Source organism: Panicum virgatum, chromosome 7N, assembly GCF_016808335.1.
Source record: "Panicum virgatum strain AP13 chromosome 7N, P.virgatum_v5, whole genome shotgun sequence".
Lineage (NCBI taxonomy): Eukaryota > Viridiplantae > Streptophyta > Magnoliopsida > Poales > Poaceae > Panicum > Panicum virgatum.
In genome coordinates, this window is record NC_053151.1 from 30,594,989 (window position 1) to 30,618,115 (window position 23,127).

At 44.4% G+C, this 23,127-nt stretch overlaps 2 protein-coding genes across 7 annotated transcripts; one reads left to right on the forward strand and one right to left on the reverse strand.

Annotated features, from left to right (window-relative positions):
• Nucleotides 1–3,529: 3,529 nt before the first annotated feature.
• Nucleotides 3,530–10,597, reverse strand: LOC120681792 (regulator of nonsense transcripts UPF3-like). Of its 2 annotated transcripts, none has more exons than XM_039963398.1 (13): nt 10,090–10,597; nt 9,274–9,380; nt 8,365–8,460; nt 8,181–8,279; nt 8,002–8,081; nt 7,828–7,923; nt 6,868–6,967; nt 6,009–6,106; nt 5,431–5,905; nt 5,287–5,352; nt 5,096–5,214; nt 4,941–4,989; nt 3,530–4,333 (listed from the first exon to the last, which is right to left on the reverse strand). In XM_039963398.1, exons 1-12 carry the CDS (start codon nt 10,227–10,229, stop codon nt 4,951–4,953), a joined length of 1,515 nt encoding a protein of 504 aa, XP_039819332.1. In that variant the 5' UTR covers nt 10,230–10,597; the 3' UTR covers nt 3,530–4,333; nt 4,941–4,950. The 2 variants fall into 2 exon arrangements, with proteins under 2 accessions (XP_039819332.1, XP_039819334.1); XM_039963400.1 differs by lacking the exon at nt 10,090–10,597 and adding an exon at nt 9,757–9,779.
• A 2,896-nt stretch (nt 10,598–13,493) lies between these two features.
• On the forward strand, nt 13,494–17,989 carry LOC120681769. Of its 5 annotated transcripts, none has more exons than XR_005678077.1 (6): nt 13,494–14,549; nt 14,625–14,792; nt 14,895–14,951; nt 15,920–16,182; nt 17,316–17,471; nt 17,566–17,989. XR_005678077.1 is itself a non-coding variant. In XM_039963354.1 (6 exons), exons 1-6 carry the CDS (start codon nt 14,049–14,051, stop codon nt 17,761–17,763), a joined length of 963 nt encoding a protein of 320 aa, XP_039819288.1. In that variant the 5' UTR covers nt 13,501–14,048; the 3' UTR covers nt 17,764–17,989. The 5 variants fall into 5 exon arrangements, 3 of the variants coding, with proteins under 3 accessions (XP_039819289.1, XP_039819288.1, XP_039819287.1); XR_005678078.1 differs by having other exon boundaries at nt 13,497–14,549; nt 15,920–15,979; XM_039963354.1 differs by lacking the exon at nt 15,920–16,182 and having other exon boundaries at nt 13,501–14,196; nt 14,314–14,549.
• Nucleotides 17,990–23,127: the final 5,138 nt, after the last annotated feature.

The window sequence follows — 23,127 nt, forward strand, 5'->3', positions numbered from 1 at the left end:
CAAGGAGTTGATCCGGGACATCCACGCTGGAATCTGCGGTCACCACGCGGCGCCGCGCACCCTCGTCGGCAATGCGTTCAGGCAAGGCTTCGACTGGCCCACTGAAGTTGCCGATGCCACCGAGGTCGTGCGGACTTGCGAGGGGTGCCAGTTCTACGCCCGGAAGACGCATCTCCCGGCTCATGCTCTGCAAACTATTCCCATTACATGGCGCGCGCATGCGTGTGGGCACGGCTATAGTTGGCCAAGTGGGTCGGGTTAAACGGGCGGCCCGAAACCCGACCCGGCATGATGTGAATAGTGCCTGGGCCGGCCCGAACCGATCAAGTGGGCTGTGCCTGGGCCACCACTCCGGCCCGTAGTGCTGGCCCGAGCACGGCCTGACTAACAACCAGTCCCGATAGCAGCCCATTAGCAGCTCTGGCCCATATATTGTCATATATATATATACTCTACTCTCCCCTAGGGATGGCACCCGCGGATGCGGGTGCGGGTTTTGCGAAAAGCCGCCCGCAAGCAAACCTGCGGGGTTAGGAAAAACCCGCCCGCAAGCAAACCCGCGGGTGCATTTTTGCACCCGCACCCGCATTCGCGGGTTTTGGGCGGGTTTCGGGTGCCCGCGGGTGTGACAGCATGTACAATAAAAATGCATAAATCCATCAATTTAAACAGTCAAATAACACATTTCTTTAAGTAATAAGGGCAAACTAACAACAAATCCATAAGTTCAAAATAATAAGGACAAACCAACAACAAATTCATAAGTTTCTGTTCTCATTTTATAGTTAGAATAGTTGAACTGGACCTTATCTAACTAGGTTAGGCTAAGGTTTCTTTGTTTTTGGATGGGTGCGGGTCCATCTAAGAGTGGAATTTCAAACCCGCACCCGCACCCGCAAAGGTGCGGGTCCACCCACGGGTAGAATATCGAACCCGCACCCACACACACACCCGTCGGGTCTAAAATCCGCGGATACCCGCATCCGCGGGTGAAATTGCTATCCCTACTCTCCCCCCTAACCCTAATATTTTCCTCCCTTCACCAGCCGCTACACCCACACCCACTCTCTTCCTTCTCTCCCTCGCGGCACTTCTGATGGCCGGCGGGCGGCGGCCTCTCTGCGCCGCCCCTCCGGCCTCCCCGCAGCAGCGCTCCGGCCTCCCCGCGGCGGTGCTGCTCTTCACTCCGACCGCGGGCCTCTCCTCCCGCCTTCTAGTGCCGCCCTCCACTCCTGACCTCGCCGCCAATGGCCTCCCTGCGCCGCCCCTCCGACCTCCCCGCGACGGCGCTCCGACCTCGCCGCGCCGACCACCGCTCCAACCTCCCGCCATGACTCCTCTCCTTCGCCTCCCCGCACCGTCGTGCGCCTCCGGCCGCTCGCCATGACCTCCACCGGCCGCCGCACCTTCATTCCAGATCTGGGCCGGCACGGGCACAAACGGCCCGGCGTGCCGGGCGGCCTGGCCCGACCCTATTACCTTGGCTTTGGGTTGTGCCTGGGCTGCTGAGTCAACACGCCGAGCGGCTCGGCACGGCCCGACTAACTGGTCGTGCCAGATAAGACCGGGCCATATCGGGCTTGGGCCGAGCCGGGCTAGGGCCGGGTTGGACTGGGCGGCCCATTTGGCGCACGGCCACACGCCTGCGCGTGCCTGGCCGGCCGTGCGTCATCCCCCCTTCTCGATGCTCAGCTAGCGAGACCGATTTTTATATTCTGCTAGACTTTTATTTTTGGAACAGGATATTCTGCTAGGCTTGTGAATGTTACTTTACAATCATCAAGTAATTTTTTTTTATATTGCAAGTTTGCTGGATGAAAGCAGTGGGCACCGTGCGTAGCTTGTGCTGGGCTGCTGGCATGTTGCCAGTGCAGTTGTGCTGCAGGCCCGCTACTGCTTAAGAGCAGTTTCAATGGAGTATCATCGCATAGTTACTAAGGCTCCATTTGGGACGGCTCTCAGCGGCTCCGGTTCCGCTACGCATATCACTGTAGCATCACTGTTTATTGATGTGGCTTCACTCACTCCCTTCCCTCCTCTCTCACTGACATTACTGTTCAACGAAGCCACCGGAACCAGTTTGGGTGGCTCCACCGGCTCCGCGCTACAGTGGCGATACAGTGCTAGAGCCGGAGCCGGAGGGAGCCCTCCCAAATGGGGCATAAAACTGTAAACTAGGTAATCGAGCCGGAGGAGTATTATAGTGATGACATTCCCTTCTCTCTTTTGCCACGTTAACAAATTTATTGCTTATGATATTCCTATAGAGATTGGCATAATAGTTTGTGCTTATGTGAATGTGTAGCGTGTTACACTGTTCAGTAACATGCCATCCCGGCATAAGTTTCCGGTTTCCATTGTATTCCCATCCGTACACCCATATATTTCGGTTTTTCATCTCGCTCCCGGCTGTCCCGTTCCTGGTAGAAAAATATGGTAACGGAAATAGGTAAGGCATTTTCCCATCCGTTCCTGTCTATTTTCATCTCTCCTCTTGGATCTCAGAATCTCTCTTATTAGGGTGTGTTTAGTTGGTGAAAAAGTTTGTGTTTTAGTATTGTAGCACATTTCGTTGTTACTTGACAAATAATATCCAATTATAAACTAATTAGAATTAAAAGATTTAGCTCGTGGTAATCAGTTAGACTGTGTAATTAGTTATTTTTTCAACTGCATTTAATGCTCCATGCATGTGTCCTAAGATTCGATGTGACAAATACTGTGCAAAATTTTTTAGATCTAAACATGGTCTTAATAAAGTAGACTGAGGCCCTGTTTAGTTCCCACCCCGTAAACGCAAAAAAGTTGTAAACGCAAAATTTTACGAAAAAATCTTCCTAATTTGAAGTACTAAATGAAGTATATTTACAAAACTTTTTGCATGGATGGACTGTAAATCACTAGACGAATCTAATGAACCTACTTAATCCATGATTTACAACAGTGATGCTACAGTAATCATCTGCTAATTATTGCTTAATCATGGATTAATTAGCATCATTAGATTCGTCTCGCGATTTACAACCCATCTGTGCAAAAAGTTTTGTAAATAGACTTCATTTAGTACTTTAAATTGGCAAGATTCCTTCGCAAAAAAATTTTGCGTTTACATATAAAGAGAACTAAACAGGGCCTGACCACGTTTTCTCTGTAAGAGACAGTACACTCTCTTTTTATCATCTCTCTCTTCCATATAAGCAAAATGATGAATTGGATTTCTATAAGCTAGTTGAGGCAGTCTTGTTGGACGAGACCTAAAACGATTCAACAGTCTGAATTTCAATATATTCACGATTTATCAAACAGTATCAAATTGGTCCAGAGGACCAGGACCTGGATCCTAAGTGTTCAGATTGCTTTTCATAATTTTGGCTGCTTTCTTGGTTTACTTGCAGCAAACTTCAAATATGAATTATGCTCAGGATGATCGGTTTCATGCTAAGCTCGATACAGCAACCTTTGCAACTAAGAAACCACATCAGGGCGTTAGAAAAACAAAATAAAAATTCTGACAGAAAGCACAAGAGGGTAAACATCAACCATTAAAACCAGGCCACATCACCTTAAGATTAAAAACAGCAAGCACCTTGGATGCTGTACACCAAGCATATCATTCTTTAACATGACAGAACCCCTGATCATCTGGTGGAACATGACAGCAAAACACACACCAGACGTCAAAACCTCACATCCCATTTAGTCAGAAACATAAAACCAAAATGAGAGGTCACTTTTGCACTCTAGCCTCTAGGGTAACTTTCCATTGAGGCGACGGTTAGTGCAGCCGCCGCAACATTGGGGTCTCATGATCTACTAGCTAAATTCACCTTTATTTAGCAAACCGGATAGTCTGATAACTCTTATCTCTTTGTAAATACATGGCACCTCTAACGTGTAAACAGAAATCAGAACCAGACCTCTTCTTTCTCTCGAGATATTTACATCCATCTCAGTTGAGGGTGTGTAGCCTCCAGGGGTCTTGGAAATATGTGACCACTGTCACGAGGTAGTGAGGTACTGATGCCAACCTAATCTCCATCCATTGCTCCAGAAATAGCAACCTTGGGCCCAAATCAAATCTCACCCAAAGTGATTGAGAGCTACCTACAGGCTGGGTTATGTTACTTCACTATTTCTGTGAATCAAATCAGTAAGCTCCCTTTTTCAGCTATAGCTGATACTTCAATTGACAAATCTGAGATTGCACTTCATGGCAGCATTTGATCGATGGGCATTTTGTAAACATACTTCACAGGATCAACAGCCAATAAAGAAGAATGAGCTGCAGAATCCAAGACTTCTCACAACTTGCAATACCTGTTTTGGTGAGTATCTGCAAAAGAGTACATGTGAAATCAGTCATCAAATTCTAGAATTTCTTAAAGATCTCTTTCAGAAAACAAATTAAGTTCCATCACAGGCCCACTTTCGTCCCTTAGATTCCAAATGGTTCAGCCAAGCCCAGCAAGTTAGATCTTTGGCTCAATTTGGCCCCTGGGTTGATGTGGAATGCAGCATGCGCATACCTACTAAGCAGTGAGTGGGCTTAGGTGATTCATCATGTATTCATGTGAAATCTCTTGTCTGACCTTGTTTATATAAGCTAGAAAGGTTTGGTCATCCTGAACAGATCAATAGCATGTAATCTAGTTACCACATCGGCTGGGATCATGTGACAAATCTGAAAGGTGATGATTCTAACTTGCCAGAATCGAGGATTTTAGTGGGCTGTATCATCTAACAGGAACAGAATCATTTTAGAATTGTGGTAAAAAAGATTTTTCATACGTATGCAGATATCCATCTGAACACCCTTTTGACTAGGTACACAGTCTCACCCATGCGGCGTTCCGTTTTAACCTGGGACCTACATACTAATGACTAAACTTGCTTCCAAGAAGGGCCTAAGACAATGAATAAACTAGAGTAGCATAGCATACCGTCACAAACTCACGAGCCTGAACTTGACTTCTGAACCCATACTTGTCTCTGCACATGGCATTCATGGTATTAGATTTGTATGAAAAGGATAGAAGAGAATTATAGAACTCTGCAACCAGACATGGTTAAATAAGAAATTACACAATAATCGCACCTCATGAGCACCATAGCTAGCAGAGCTCCTCTTTGTATTCTTTCCATCAGGCATGTTAGCAGATATTTCAGTTTCTTTTGGACCACGTGGAGGACCACGACGGTTGGCATGCCTATGCCCTGGATTAAAAGATGCATCAAAACTGTGTAAACTGATATAGAAACAACATGCAGCTTATTTTGTATACAAACCATTTTCAACAGGACCGCCACGGCCACCACCATGACTCCTTGTGTCTGCCTTTCTGTCTCCATGACCTGCATCAAGTCATACAGTTTAATGAATCAGGCAATCAGCAGACACCAACAAAGAAATCATTTCAGTTAGATACATACCATCTGCTAGTTGCGAGAAATTATCTCCAGGATGTGACTGCATTTGAGGGAACTCTGATGATGAGGCATGAGAACCACCTCCAGATGTAGTCTTGTCATAGCGGCGAGGGGCCCAAACACCACGATCAGGCCTATCTCTGTTTCTAGCATGCCTGTCAATCTTCTCACCAACAGGAGCAGAGCCATGAAGATGATTAGGCTTCTCATCAAAATGGCTTTTCTCAGCATTTTCAACTATCTGATCTTTCACCATGTTACGTGGATTGAGAACCCTTGGTGGCCTCTTATCCCTCTCAGTGTTAAGCATGTGACCTTCCTGTTCATGTTGAGATGTATTTGAACTGCGGGTTTCCTTGTTTGAAAGTATACTCTTAATATTTCTACCACTGGCCTCGAGTCGCTGGTCTTGTCTAGAACTCAATGGTGGCACATTCTTCACAGGGGTTGATGACTGCTGGGTTGCAGCATCAGGTATCTGTGGCGCAAAATTGATCAAACTTAGGTCCATACAAACAAAACAGCAAAACATTATCTGTGGCAAAATATTGATATGATCACAGGGGTATGTGTTTGCTTACACTAGAATCAACCCTTCCTCTGCCTTTCAAAATGACAATTTTGTCCCTTTTAGCCTCAACAGCCTGACCAGGTCCAGATGTTCCCCCCATTGTAACATCTATGAGAAAATTCAAAACGAAACAAGATTAACAAAAAATTCATCACAGAGAGCACATGTTAGTTGATAAATTGGAAGAGTAGATATTAAAATGACAAAGAAACAAACAAAATCGGTCCCCTTTCTCCAAAAGAAATAGACCCCCATTCCATGCTAAGGGGGAAAAAGCGAACATGTTTATAATCTAGAATCAGAAAAGTAGATGTTACATCAGTAGAAGCCAAAGACGTCACACTATAGGAAAGACAGTTAGCATGCCATAACTGGACGCCAACAGCAGTACCAAAAGCATGCCAGCGATCTAACAAAACAAGAAAACTAGCTCAATACGCATTTGTGTGTTATTAAGGATACGCTTTTAGCGTTGCAGTGGGCCTAACAAAACATGTGGATTTTGCTAATTTGGAAATATGTTAACTACTATACCATTTTTACTCTGTAAAGGTTCGCATGTATACAAAATTCCACCTTGCAGTGATGCGCAGCAACATCAACAATGCCCTGACTAAGCGCTTGGAATGTCAGGCAGTATTCACCAATGACGTACCAAGGATGTAATTTAGAATAATGGGAATCACAGGCAGGGTGCCATAATCCACACATTAGTAGATACAACATTTTAACATCACATAGGCTAGGGTGTCAGTAATAACAGAAAATCCCTCAGTAATATGCAGTAACATTAAAATACTGTTGATAGAAACTGTTAAAAACAGAAGTATCACGATGAACAATTTCTTGATTTGCTACAAATGTACCACCTGAACTTCCAGCAACAGCTTTTTCCCTCTGTGTATGCTCTTCTCTCTTCGGCACCATGATATAAGTTGGTTTCTCCTTAGCACTGTCACGTACAACATACTGCTCGAGAACGCAGCAAAATGAAGAACTTCAGGTCACAATTTATTTCACAGAACAAAACGAAGGAATTCATTTTATATTAGAACAAAGGATGGAATTTGGTAAAGCTTCCAGAAAATCAGTAAGGATTGCTACAAAACGCAGGACAAATTGTCCAAATTAACTAAACTGGGTTCGCTACTTCCTCAACTGAATATCACAGTAACCATATGTGCGAAGGTGTGGTGTGGCGGTGTGGGTGTTTTTTTTTGAGGGGGGGGGGGGTATGTAACCATGACCGCGATGAAAAACAATTTTAATGTCATTTAAAATATGCATAACATATAGGATCCAGACACCAGAGATTACAGAAATTAGAATAAAGTATGCTACTTTAGTACAGTAAAGCATATCTCTATCTCTTCTCTACTTGCTTACTAAAGCAAGCAATGATCCCTTGGTCTGTCAATCGGAGTCCTAATCGGAATCCGAGTGACCGTATGTTGAGATAAGAGTCTGAAACCATTTAGAATTAGCGCTTGGAGAGTAAAATAGAAAAAGACTGAAGTCCTCGGCCGACACGTACTATGTTATTACAAAATACATATGGTGTATAATATATACATTTTTATATGCTAATCAATATTATATGGTTTCCCGTAGCAACACACGGGCATATTTGCCAGTCATAATCATAGTTCATTACGGACCATCTAATGAATCAGGAGAAACATAATAATGAGTTAGTACCACACACAAAAGGAAATTTGACTGCATGAAAGAATATTGCATAACATGGCCATCCATAGGTAAGATATACCCATTATGTCAAATATAGTATTATCAGAAAATTTCGACAAGTTGCAAGCCAAGCATATTACCGCAGAGGACCTGCGCTTCTCAGAAGACCTTTTAGAAGGATTGGAACTGCCAGTTACAACACCTGAAACTTTTCTGCTAACTCTACTTCCAGGTCTCTGCAATGTACAAAAATGGTATCAAGGTAACTGTTGACAAGAAAGAACTCTATTTTATCATTTAAGGAATCAATGTACCTGAGCCATACTCTTAGCTGCCCGTTGCTGACGAACAAACATCATAAGAGGTGTCACAACAGGTGCCTCCTTTCCAGCAGCTGACAGAAATAACCAAATGTAGGGCAACCCCATTTTATCTTGGCATAGTCAGAAAAATACTATATTACAGATAAAAAAGTAATGATGGCATATTCTACCTGCCCTTTCAGCTTCTTTCCTTTCGAGCTGAATTTCAGCACTTGGCAGATGCTCGGTAGGCTTTGAAATAAGCTCAAGAAATTCTAAGTATTCCGGATCTAGGAATTCCAAAAAACGAGTTTACAAAAATGGTGTGGATCAATAGTATCAGACAAACAATTAGGTGAAGTGCTTGTCTAGCACCTTTCACGATAGTTCCTCCACGGCCATCCTTCTTGATATTTGACTTGGGAACCTGTTGCGATGGTGCATATTCCACAAGAGCTTTAAATTGAGCACCTGAAAGAACCATGGGCAACATCCATAAGACTCAATTCACATAGAACAGATCATAACCCCCCCCCCCCCCCCCCCCCACACATAGAAATTTGTGCTCTCCAGTTGCAAAAAAAAGAGGTTTCATACGTTTAATACAGTAAGTATTCTATTTCTGCTTCAGCGCTATAATATAACACTAGAATAAATATTATTGCACCAACATATGCCGCTTTGCTGCCACTGCCTCTTGCACCTACCTAAGTTGGACTAACATGCACAATAACCCCAAGGACAAGATTAACAGGGCACTATTTCATTATTAATGTGCTAGCCATAATGTTGCAGACAACTGATAAAATCTCAAGGTAGTGCCTTCACTTTAAATTTTTACTAGCATGTTTTCCCTACGGTTTTTTCTTCTATACTCACCAAGTAAAGGGAAAACAGAAACTATACATCAGATCAAGTAGAGAGTATTCATAGAAAGATAAATATAGCTAGTCATAATCAATAGGGAACAACTTTAGTTGATTGGCTATGTAATGCTCAGGCATCAAAATTTAATAGCATTTTGCAATTAAAAAAGTAGTACGCTGATGCAGAGACCCTAACGAATCATGCTGAACTTAGATCACAGAAGTTATGAACCAAGAAAGGGTATGCCACTAAGGAAGGATAGGTTATGGTCTTCAAAAAGCTTTTATATCAAGTAATTGGAACTGATCGGTTTGAAATAATATGATCAAATGGATATAAGGTATCCTAAAATATAGATTAAATAGAGGGAATTCAACAATTCAAACATATTGGGTAACAACAAGATGAAGAAAATACCCTTTTCATTCACAAATACATGTCCATTGAAGACCTCAGCAAACTCAACAACATCCTCTGGGCGCTTGAAATTAAGGTAGAGTCTAGAATACCTATGATTCTTTTGGCTGGATAATAAAAATAGACAAAGAAGAATAGCATAATCATTTAGTTTCAAAATAAGTAATATACAAATTTGCTCAAGAAGTAACTTGCTGTAAAGTAAAAAAAGCTGAACACGACAAAGTAGTTCTGAATGATCAACTGTACTAACGATGAAACGCCTTCAGTCCAGAAGCAACCCAGATAGAATTAAAAATGTTTTAGTCTACCCTCACCAATGATTTTAGCCTCCTTTGGCTACATTAAAAGCACAAGTAGGCCAGATACAGCTCGTGCGGTGTAATCAACAGCGATAAACAGCTAAGAAGGCAACCACTAGTTCTGAGTAACACTTCAATAACCAATCAATGCTAAAGCAAATAAAACTAAACTTGAACAGACCTTAACATTCAGAACCCCAGATGCTCTCCTAGGTCACCACTAGTGATAGAAACTTTTTGAAGGTCACCACAATCACAGGAAAGTACAATTCCGCAACTCAGTGGTTTCAGTCACAGCTATACCGTCCTCACATGGATGAACATGCTAACTGTGTAATAGGAGTACCACCAGAGTTAGCAAACGGAACGTAATATAAACAACTCAGTAATGTAGCCGACCACCACAGTTCATAGGGTACAGGATGATACCCCAAGCCCTGATTCCAGCCCTAATTATGGCCCGACTCCAACCCACAGAAACGTCACAAGCACGGGGCACAGAAGGAGCGCGGACCTGCCATTGCCGGGGCGAAAGCACGCCCAGTCGTACCGCCCGGCGAAGCGCGCGTCGACCTGGTCCACGACGGCCTCCTGCGTGATCGCCGGCGGCAGCCGCCGGAGCACCACCTTGGTGCGGTGCGCCGGGTCCTTCATGTGCGCCCGCGCCGCCGTCGCCACCGCCCCCCCCCCCCCCTCGCGTCACGAATCCCAACCCTCCGCGAAGAGCCCCCACCGCCGCACAGTCTCAAACCCTAGGGCCGCGTCACATCAAGTCGGGGCGGACGGCAGCGAGATCTGGAGGACGGCGGGGGAGGAGGTGGCTAGGGTTTGGAGGCTGGTGGGGATTTCTCTCGCTACCGTCTGCTGCTTCCCCTCTCCCCTTCTCCGTCGCGTCGTCGCGTGCGAATTTTTTCTTTTTCTTTTCTTCCCCTTTGGTCGCTCGGGTGGGGTTGGGGTTGGGGTTTGGGTTTGGGGGGATGGGAAATTGGGAACTGTCGGAGATTGGAGGAAGGAGAAGAGGCGAGCACGAAAGCGAAAAGGCCACACAGGAAGAAATGAAAAATGTAGGAAATTCAAAGAAAGCGGCAGAAAATCTATATATCCTATATAATATAGATAGCACACACTAATTATTTCTCTCTTCATGCAAGGTGTCCACCTCATTCTCCACTAAGTGTCCCACTAACTTTCAACTAACTTATTAATTACAAAAAATGTTCATGTTGTCATCTCTACAATATGCAATACTTTTAATCTTTAATTAACTAAAGTAAAATCATATGCATACGCTATTTTTTCATCACCTATTCTTCTATAATGTGATCAATATTCTATTGGTGTTTCTTCTTTTATATTATCAATTTTTAAGAGATTCAATAAACAAGAAAAATTCCATATGACGTCTACTATGTGCAATATTTTTAATCTTTAATCTATTAACGTAAAGTCATGTACATACTCTATTTTTGCAATGCTTTCAATCTATTAACGTAAAGACTCATATGCATACTCTATTTCTTTGAGCACATATTCTTTTATAATGTAATCAAATATTCTATTGATGTTACTTCTGTTAGTTTATCGATTTCTGCCAGATTCTGATAAAAAATAACATGCAAGTAAAATTCATATAATCTATATAGCATATATAGATGTAGAGATGGCAGCGGATCGGATTCGGTGCGGGTATCCGCGGGTTTCGGTTTTTTGGGTTTCGGGTTTGGTGTTAGTTTTTCGCCCACGGTTTTCAGGTTCGGGTTTGGATTTGGTTTCGGGTTCGGTTTCGGGTTTTGGTTTCCACCCGTGCATATCCAATGGATATCCGAAATAAATTATTTGGAATTAAAACTCATGTTTTATAATATGTTAATGATAATTTGTTTACTTAGACTATTAAATTTATTGAAAGTTGAGTCATAAAAATATTTATTATTTGTTGCATCTTGTTTATACATGTGAATATGTGTATATTTATCCGCGGATTTGGTTTTGGTGATGGATTTCCACCCGAATCGGTTTCGGGTTCGGGTTTCAATTTCGGGTGCACGGAGACTCCACCCGATCCGAACCCGACCCGTTGCCATTCTTATATAGATGACACCCACTAAAGTCATTAACTCTATTTCTCTTAATATGCAAGTTATCCGCATCATATAGGAACCCATTATATCAAATGCCACATCAACGTCCACTAGGGCTATCTATTTATGTTTTCCATCGATTTTTTTGTGAATGTTGCCATGCAATCATCTTAATTTTTGTACTTTCAAATTTCACGTTTAAATTTTATTTAAAAAATCCCGCAGCAACGCACGGGTTATCACCTAGTATAAAATATAAATATAGGAGGAATATCATTAACTATAAAAAAATATCACATGAAATCTAACATGAAATATTTTTATAAAAATAGTATGGAATATATAGTACCACATGTTTTTTCGAATAAGTACTATATGTTGCATGAAGACTCTAAAATGAACGGAACCTCTCAAATAAAATTTCGAAGCCGTACGTTAATTCATAAACTTGTGCAGATTTTCTCATCTTCTTTGTTGAAAGAAGAGTAGAAACAAAATCTAAAATCATGAGAAATTATAAATATAGTTGTATTCTTTGATGCACAGCTCGAGATGCCTAGCGAAAAGGTTGGATTTGAATTCTCCATATTTCCCATTAGCTCTGCATGCTAACCAAAGTAGGAATACAGTAATAGCACCTTTTAAATTGACTATCTCACTATTAGATTAACTATCTTGGGCTCTTCTTATTTTTTACTTTGTGCCGAGTTTTGCCGATAATAGACCACATACCTTACGTTTGTGGATAAAATTTAAACTTACATATTCTTTTTACATTTGTGGTTATAGGTAGTACATTTCTTACTGATCCACTCAAGAAAACCTACTTAAGTAGAAACTTGAGTTTCACGAGAGACTCGAGTTTCAAAACAGAAACTTGTTTTGGGAAATACTCTTGCAGAATGAAACACATTTCTTTCCTCAAAAAAGAAAAAGAAACACATTTCCCGTTTCAGGGTGGAAATGGGAAACTCAGGACTCGGAGGCTCCCCCCATCTTGAAATTTGTTAAGCACATCATTTTTCTCTCTACCTAAGAAGGATTGGCGACTCAAGGCAGCGGTGATGATCTACGGCAACCGGAACATCTGGAAGGCAAGGAAAAAGAAGGTTTTCGAGAAAAAAACCCGAGGGGAGGTGTTGCAGGAAATCAAGTTTGAGATGCAGTGCAAGTGCAGGAGTTCAGCCTGTGGAAGTCTAGAGTTATCTTCGTTTAATGCTTAGTTCTTTGTTTAGTTCCGTTTTCTCTGAGAGTGAGAACTACTTTATTTATATAAATCAGGCAATTAAATTCTCCGAGCTCGTGCTTTCCTCTCACAAAAAAGCGGAGCTCCCGCAATCCTTTCAAATAGAATCATTTTTTTTTTCTCTCAGCCTGGGCACGCTGGCGGGGGCGGGCACGCCCGGTCAAGCCAGCCCATCAGGAGCAAGGTTGGAAATAGCGGGCTATGAAGTTTAGCGGTAACATTCTCTAAAAGCTATAGAATAGCTATAGCGAAGCTATAGCGGGCTATAGCGAAAACTAAATCATTTAGCGGAATGATAAAATAATAAATAATCTCATATAAATTATAAGTATCGTTGGTCTAACATCCTAAAATTTGAGTTTAACACGTCTCTTAACTACCCAACAGTACCCAATTGACATTTAGCGCTGCTAAGTCTCACAAAAACCTATTTAGCGGACATTTAGCATGGCTAAATTTCATAAAACCTCTTTTAGCGGATATAGTGGACAAATGTTGTATAGCGTAGCGGTAGATCTCCTAAAAAGCTATTAGCGGGCTATAGCGAGGCTATAGCGGGCTATTTCCAACCATGATCAGGAGCCATTCAGTCCTGTGCCTCTGTGTCGAGTGTCCACTCTCCTCTCGCTGGGGGAGACGAGCCGTCTAGGTTTAGCCATCTACGAGCCGGTAGCAGCAGCGCTGGGATCTCCAGCCAGCAGCCACCGGGGGCGGCGGTAGGAGCGATGCGGTGGAGGCTTGTGATGTCCGGTCCCGACCCCGGCGCCTCCACTTAGCCGCGGTGGAGATGGAGGCCGCCCCCAAGCGGGCCCGTGCGGGCGGCGGCGAGGCGCCCGACCGGTTGAGCGCCCTGCCGGACGAGCTCCTCCACCGCGTCTTTTCCTTCCTCCCGTCCCAGCAGGCCGTGCAGACCACCGTGCTGTCCAAGCGGTGGATAGATCTGTGGCGTTCGATGCCTGCCATCAACCTCAACATTAAGGAATTCGAGTGCCGAAGCCCCGCCCCGGGACAGTATGAGAAGACGAGGTGGGGAAAGATGGAGAATTTCACCACCAACCTGCTGATGCGTCACAGGGCCCCGCGGCTGGATGCATTCCGGTTAAATACAGGTTCAATTAGAGTTGATTGGCGTCGGGATGTGGATAGATGGATTCGCCGTGCCATCGAGTACTGCCCAGTGAAGCTCCACATCCGGCTTCCTGTTCGCTTGGGTGTTCCATATCAACTACCCAAACCGTTTTCTTGTCATCTCAAACGTTTGGTTCTTCTGGTGTGTCTCTGGAGCACATTTTCGGTGAGCAGCTCCGATCTGAGTGCCCAGTCCTAGAAGATCTGGAACTATGGAGATGTCGTGAGTTCAGTGGTCTTCATTCTGACACATTGAAGAAGTTGTATGTTTATGATTGCTCAGGTGGAGCTGCAGATAAATTGGTCATCAGGGCTCCTTCTCTTGCTTCTCTGTCCCTTAGCCTTCCTATTCACGGGGCTTGCGGTTATAGAAATGGTGTTTTATTATATACAGAGAAGTTCCTTGCCGAGGCATGGATTTCTATGGGATATAATCAACTATCTCGAAGAGGCGGGGCAATCCTTCTGGGCAGCCTATTCAATGTGACGAGCTTGGAGCTGATTTCTTTTAGTGCAATGGTATGATCTGCTTACTAGAGACGTGCCTACTAAGCTGACCATGGCCTCAGTTTTGTTTCCATTTCTCTATTTCAGGCAATTCTACATGAGGAATTTGATAAATCCCCAGTATTTGACAACTTGCGAACCTTATCCCTCATCGGCTGTTTTGACAGCAAACATGATGTGAACAAATTCAGAGCTCTTGGAAGATTGCTGCAGAAGCTTCCTAATCTGGAGAAGCTTACTTTGAAAGATTTCTGGGTAGGATTGTTATCTTAATTTTTTTAATAAAAAATATATACGGAGTATGTAAATCTGCATCAACATCTTACATGACTTTGTGTGACTTTGTGCAATTGAAAGTATGATGAAGGTACATTAAGGGAGGTGCAAATGGTCAACAAGGCGACCCTTAAAACGGTATGCCTTTTTCTATCTTTGTCGGAGAGATAGATGGATCTATAAACTCTATTATTTATATTTAGTTGGTCATCTTATTTCTGTTACTAAACTGTATCAAGACTTATCGTTAGTATGGGGCTAAGTTGGTTTTACCCTTATGTTACTCGTTTATTTCTTAACACCAACCCCGTGCAATATAGACTGCCTACTAGCAGGGGCGGATGTGGGCCTAGGGCCACGACCCTAGATGTGGCCCAAAATCCCCCTTATATCCCCTTGTATTTCCACAGCCCAGTTCGTATTTCCATGGCCTGCCCTATCAGCAGTGAAGGCCTATACATTGCAGGCCAAGTCTGTCTGGTAATACTCGCTACCGGCAGCCCATGCACTTATCGGCCTGACTTGATGACCTGTCGTATCTGTGCGAGTGCGCGGCTCATCGAAGACACCGGGCAGCGGAGGCCTGGACCTGTTATGTGCTCCTGCTTGCGGCGCGCCGTGCTCCGTGCTCGTGCTGTCGTGCAGATGGGCAGCCGCTAGCCACCGTTGGGGAGCACAGCAGCATGAGCATGGTTCCACGGCAGCAGCCAGCAGCACTGCATCAGCAGGCATTCTAATCCCTTTTCCACCAATCTCTATCCAACATACTTTAAATTCAGTCTATCAAAAAGATATACTTAAGATTCCTAGATATGAACGTTCTTTAGCCCAAGAATGAAAAACAATTTCATTCCTTGCTTTGTCTCATGTTTGTACTCGTTTGGTTGTTATTCGTGTGCAGCTTGCTGTAATAAAATTCCTGATTGGACACGCACTGACATAAATTGGAGGGAGGATTTTTTTATAGCAACAGTGATGTTGTATTTGATGACAAAAAATATTGTACAATACAAATAAATTAAAGCAATTTACTTGGACACTCAAGAGCATGTAGTATTTAGGAATTCTAACACGTGTATGATGTATTTTACTCTTTTTATCAGCAGATTTTTTTGAGTGAGCTTGCCAGCACATAGTGGGGGTTCCTGTTAGTTTCTTTGAATTAGGTACCACGTCATTTTTTTATGAAGTATGTTGTACAATTAATCACGGGCTTGAGATATCTTCTAAATTATCCATTTTATCTTTTACTTCTGTGAACGATCTGTGTGTGGCAGGACATGAGTTGTTTGATCTCTTAGATAGTGGCCCTAGGCGTGGAGATTCACGAGCTCCGCCACTGCCTAGTAGGGCCTGTTTTTAATGAAGGGTGAGCTGAAGGATCAAAACACCAAGCACAACTCCCCTGGATTTCTTACTCATGCGAGAGAGTGTGGGCAACACACTCCTCCCGCGGATCTGATTTTTATTTTTATATGAGAGCTACTTACATTTTACTTGCTGCCTAGAAATGCCACGTTAGTCTGGAGAGTTGCAGTTGTACTCATGACATACATCGAGAACCTTCTGGAAAATTACAGAATTACACGTTGAGGTCCTTCTTTAAATTAAAACACAGTGTTCGCTACATAGTTACAGGAAGGAAAACAAAGCATACGCTTATGCACTGTCCTGTACTTGCCAAGTCTTTGATTATTTTTCAACACTTAATACCAGTATTACAAAATTTTGGACTCTGATTTTAATTTCCTGTTTTCCTAGATTTCAAATAGTGTTTGTAGCGGCAAAATACCGAGGTGCCAAATATGCCCTATAGCTAGTCGTAAATTCGCTATGGCTGTAGCATTACCCACAGTTATAGGTTTATAGCTATAAATTCACAGAAGGAAGGCTCTGACTGACGATGTTTAGTTACTTTTCAACTGTTTTATGTGCTAGGGTCGTCCCTGTTACCTTGGGAAAGGGCAAGCCTGATAGCAAATTATTCCATAGTACACACTATTAATCTGTGCTAACTGCTAAGAGATCGAGACCTGCATATATATAAAACAAAATGTGTAAGTTTTCCTCTTTTTTTCCAGGAACAGATCATTTGAAGTTCCAGAACAAATTTCAGTTTCACCGCAACAATCACCTGAGTTTTAAATACCATCAATATGCGCTAGATCTCACTTCTAGGTTGGGTTTGTTTGAAGCTAATGTTTTGAGAGTTGTGACCAACTGACTTTGATTTCTGTACTAAACTTGTAAGCTAGTAAGCCCAGCAACCTTGTGATTTCATTGAAGCAGTACCATTCCTTTGTTTTAAACCTGCCCCACTGGTTAGCCTTACTGTTACTGTCTGAATGTGTTGCATGTGCGCTTTATTTCTTGCCAGCAATCCAATGCACAGTGTAACTTTCTTTATTAGAGGATGATGACATGATATTGCATTATTGCTTGCAGTTTGTCTCTCTCTAGACCCTGCTTATCCCCTTCTCTCAAGTCGTGTCTTGATTTCAGGTGAGGCCAGTTGTAGGACCAATTGAATTTCCTATACTTGAAAACTTGAGAACCTTATTGCTGGATGAGTGTGATTTGCGCGACAACATCCGATTACCGCGCCACTTTCTACAGAGCTCTCCTAATCTGGAAAAGCTCACAGTACGGCTTTGCAAGGTAATAATATTGTTTTGCTCCCAGTCCATTCAATTTGTTTTTGCTCAATTTGGGTTGCTATGGATGACTTAGGAATCTTTTATGATGGAAACAGCTACCCAAAGTTTCCCCAGAAGGTAAAGGAAAAGCCAGGTCGGGGAAGGGATATTGTCAGTTCCAGAACCTTGTTCGATTCAAGTGTCAGAAGCTAAAGTCCACTGAAATCATCTACAAAAATGGTAGCAAAATCCAGGGACTGGTTAGTCTTTTTCTCGGCATCTCAGACTGCACCAAAGAATACTGTAACACTTAAGAAGTATGAAGGAGAAGAAGGCGACGGCACAGCCTTACTCTAGGCAGTAGATCGGTAGTATTCTTGCGCGCACGCCCGTTCCGTGGGCTATTTTCAGATAAACCATCTGTTGTAAATATGCACGGGGCACTGAGTTTACTTCTGACACTTTCTATATAACTTAAGGTTGTGCTGCATGGTATTTTGAGGTGTCCGGTTGGAATGGAGGATGCATTCTTGAATTGGAGAACTTGCAGAATCTGTTTCCCGAAATGCTGTGTTGGGTTTGCAGCTCTGCTTAGCAAGCCATGCGATAGGACTGCCGTATATTTTGTTGCCGGCCTGTTGTGCTTGTTCTTTGAATAAGGGCCTCCCCTGTTGTTCTGGGGGAAAAAAGAGGACGGGCTGCAGGCAGCAGCATAGCGTCAATTAGAATGTAGAACCGTTAATTTTGCCATAAAAAAGAACCGTTTATTTCAGGGAAAATTGTCTACTGCTGGACACTGTTCAAAGGTCATTTTTGCGGATCGTCAGGAGCAGCCCCGTGTCGTTGCGGCTGCACGCCCTGCTGGCGATCCGGCATTCCGGCTCGTCGCCGTCATTGCCGCCCCCGGGCTCGTTCCGCCTGCACATTGCCGACGGGTGAGCGCGACGCCCTCCAGCCGGTGGGGTCGGGTCCTCCGCGGCCTCGGCATCACGCCTGCACGGTCACGACGGTGTCCGAGTCCGACCTTCCTGCGGCGCCGAGCGCACGCGTGGCGTCGGACGACACCGAGGAGGAACGCCATGATCAGGGGGGATCCGATCCGAATCCGAGTAGGACGACCGGACTGATCATGCATGCGTGCCGCGTACCCGCGCTCATAAATACAGCGGGAGTGCGGGAGGCCGCAGCTAGATCTCGATCACCAATTAACCATGTAGACGCGCGAGCGCGCCGCCGCCGCCACCGCGGACCGCCTGGGCGACCTGCCGGACAGCGTCCTGCTGGAGGTCCTGTCGCGCCTCACGTTCCGGCAGGCGGTGCGGACGGGCGTGCTGTCGCGGTGCTGGAGGGGCCTCTGGCACGCGGTGCTGTACCCGCCCTCGTGCATCGACATCGACCAGAAGCGCGCGTTCCGGGCCGACAAGGAGGCCACCCGGCTGCCCCTCGACAGCGGGACGGCGGCGAGGACGCGCCGCTCGGACGAGGAGCGGGAGAGGTGGTTCAGGCTCGCGGACTACGGCGACCGCGTGACGACGAGCGGCGCCGGCGAGCCGCTGGGCGCGTTCCGGCTGCGCACCACCAACATGCTGCTCTTCGAGGCGGCGGACGCGGGCAGGTGGATCCGGCGCGCGCTCCTGGTCCGCGGGCAGGCGACTTCGCGGACGCCATCGTCAGCGAGCTCCCGGTCCTGGAAGACCTGCGGCTCGAGGAGTGCGACTACTACTTCACCCGGATCGCTTCCACCTCGCTCCAGAACCTGGCCATCCACAACTGCGCCGCCTCTGTCCAGGTCGTCGACGTCGACGTGCTCGCCATCGCGGCTCCTCGCCTCGCCTCGCTGCGGATCCACGGCAACCCGCCGCCGGTCGCCTCGGAATGCGAGATGCCGTCCCTCCTCGCGGCGTCCCTGGAGCACCCGGCCGGCTTCGTCAGCCTGCTGGGCTCCCTGCGCCACGCGACGAATCTGCGCCTGTACAGGTTTAGCACGAAAGCCTTGCTCGACGACGCCGACGGCGAGGAGCCCGGGGGATTCCCGGAGTTCCGCAACCTGAGCGCCCTGGTCCTCGATGGGTGCGACGTCGGGGTCTACTGCCAAGAGGTTAAGGTTTCAATTTTATTTAATTGCTTCTTAATTATTTTTTGATGTTTTTGAACTAGTTCAAAAAAATTTTCATATGAAGGAGAATCGGAATCATCATCACTTACATCATTTTCTATATCTTGTGCCATAAGACAAGTGTTTAATGATGATCTCATGTTCGTGCGGGTGGTAAATTTTTTATTTATTCATCGCTTGAGCTAGCACTTGATTCTTCACCACCATTTACCCATTCACCAAATATGTCAAATGATTCATGTTTAGACTTCTCCTTTTTTCTTTCTTCTTAAATGTCCTCTCAACTTTCATTTATTGGTGATGAGACACATCTTTGAGGAAGACCATAGACCCCATTGAGTTGATTTTTTGCAAGCATTTATTCATTTTTTTGACTTGCATGTAGAGATTGGTGTTCATTGGCTTTTTTTCATCATTTGAGGAGCTTTGACATGCCTCCTCTTCTTCCTTTTTACTTGAGCTATTTTTGATGGCCATCTTCTTCAACTTCTTGACTTGCTTGCATAAGTGCACTATGTGTTGATGAAGATGGTGGCGCTCTTGTTTTGATAACATGACGTAGCTCATGGGCGATCACATTGTTGAGGACTTGATTTGGTATCAATGTGTTGATTTCCTTCTCATAAAAAATTGTGATCACCAAATCGTAGTCCGGCCTTCGTAGGGAGTGGAGGATCTTGCGAATGAGCTCCAAATCATCAATTTTCTTCACATCTAAAGAGTTAATCTCATTCACAAGAATATTCAACTGTGAGTACATATATTCGGCATTTTCATCATCTAATTGCTTGAAACTATTAAGTTTATCAATGAGAACATGATATTTTTCATTTGCAACATCTTTTGTGCCTTCATGGTTCTCACTAATAGTTTTCTATAAATCTTTAGCATTTTCACAAGCGAACACACGGTTGAACACGTTGTCACCAAGAGAGTTTAAAATGTCACAGTTTGCAATAGCATCATATTGTTTCTCTTGTTGACTTTTGTCCTTCATTCCCTCACTAGTTACCCTCCAAACATTTAGGCCCTTCGCTTGGAGGTGAGAGTGCATTAAGATCTTCCATCGTTGGAAGCCCGTGCCATCGAAACGTGGAGGAGGTTCTAATGAATCCATCCCTTTCTCAAAGAGCTAACTCACTAGGCGGTGAAGTCTAACCGATCAAGTGAGCCAGTAAACACAAATTGTCAATCAATTGGCTTTCTTTGTGAGAGAAGTGAGTCCCGGCTCTGATACCAATTGAAAGTGATCAGACCGTGCTCTAGCCTAAGAGGGGGAGGGGGTGAATTAGGCAACTTAAAACCTTAACCTATTGCTCCAACTAAATTGCACAATATCAAACTAAAATATGCTATCTATATATACAACTAAGGTTGTTCTAGTGTGAAACTCTTATCCCAAAAGAGTTTAGCAACCTATAACCTTTTCTATCAAGGTACTACTCTAGAAAGTAAAGGCACACAAGAATTGCTAGTATGAAATGTAGAAGCTTAAAGAGTGGGATAGAAGGAAGCAAACTCTTGACGCGGGTGTTTATCCTGTGGTTCGGTTAGCCACAAAGGCACACCTGCATCCACATTGTTGAAGCACTCACTAAGAGTATCGCTTCTCGGCAATTAAGTCTCTCTCATGAACTCAATCACGGTCACCTTGATCCCGAATTTCACTAAGGAGCTTCTCCACAAAGGATGGGGGTCTCCACGTCCCCCGCACACCAAGTCGGAGGGTCGATGACGTGCCGGTGAGCCACCAAGCTCCAAGGGGCCGGCGCACCAAGACATCTTCTTGGTTCAACAAAGAACCACATCACAAAGGCTCAAGGCCTTGCTTTCTCACTCACTAAGAGCTAACCTAGCACTAACACTCTCAAGAATGTGCTAAGGGCTAAAGATATGATCACTAAGCACTTGGATGGTTTGGAGATATTCTTGGGTGTGGGTGTGATGTTCTTGAACTCCAGCAAACTTCAAATGGCCGAGAGATAGCATATATATAGGCCACCAAGTGGAGAGAGCCGTTGGGAGCCGTTACCCAACTTTTCTACGTAGCGTCAGATAGACCGACAGTGGGTCACCGTATCATCCTGTCACACTGAGCCACAGGGTAGCAGTTGGGGTCTCTGACAGCTGACGCATAAGGCACCGGATAAACCGATGGGCTAGCGTCGGTTCATCCGGTGCGCTTCGGATCTTCCGGTGCTAAAGGAATCTTCAGCTTGCTGCTGACGTCATTACTCCGACGCTATACTCCGGTGCTCGTTGGATCATCCGGTGCTGAAGACTTCGCTTCAATGCGCTTGACATGCTCTCTGGTACATTCTCCAGTGATTGCTCCGACGCTTCAAATTGGTACCGTCGGATCATCGGGTGCCACTTGATTTTCGCCCACCAGTGCTGCAAATTGCACTGACGCCACTGCGTCGGTTTATCCGATGCCAACCGGATACTCCGGTGCCACTGCATCAGTTCATCCGGTGCTACTGGTTTCTACAGAACTCGTCCATTTCATTCTTTCTTTGAGTTCTTTCTTCGTGTTTCGCTTTGCTTGGCCTTTTTGCTTTATCCCTGGGATCTATAATTGTTCACTTGACAAATTCATTAGTCTTAATAATTGCGTTGTTACTCAATCACAAAAACAATGGTCTAATGGGGCCATTTTCCTTACATGGCCCTACTGTGAAGTTTGTCAGTTAACTCGCGCGATACGTGCTTATGATTTTTCACCCCTCTTTTTGGCTAAAATGACTTCCAAATCACCTCCAAAATTTACATAATTTTTTGCAATGATGCAACTGATGGAGATAAATTGCATTTTACAAAAAAATACGGTCTTAAAATTAAAATTCACTTAATTAGGCTCCTTTTAAAGACAATCTGATTTTTTATGACATAAAACTATTATCCAAAAAATAATAAAAATGCCTAATATTTCTAGTGATCGGTTGGTACCCTCACTTTATTTGGCTAGTCTAATGCACATATTCAAGTGGTCAGGTGTATTCTGTTCCACACTATGCATGGTCAGAATTGCGCAATTCTAGTCCAATCTCAAAACCTAAGACCAATTTCAGTGCATAGTTTCATCATACATTTACCAAGAGTGTCATATCAGCTTGACACTTGTAACACCCGGTTTATAAAAGAACATAAACCGAGCAATCATATACGTGCCAGGATCAAGTCACACGTATATACAACAGAATGAACAGTATATCATAGCACATATCACGTAAAAAGACATAATAAAGCGAATACGAATGTTATTTATTACAATAATGACAAAATGTCTGATACAGCGGAAGCGAAGTACAAAATACGATAAAAGCTCTCCGAAGCTGAAGCAGGGCGCCACAGGGACGTCGACTGGGAGACGAAGCACCTAGAAGTCCTCGTAGTCCTGGTAGCGCTGGACGAACTCCCTCGTGTCGGCAGGAACTGAGCAGCAGTAGCGTAGCCAAGAGGAAAAAGTAGAGAAGAGGCAAGAGTGAGTACACAACTTGTACTCAACAAGTATAACACAAACTATGAGGCTCTAGGCTGACTGACTCGACTGCATTAGCTT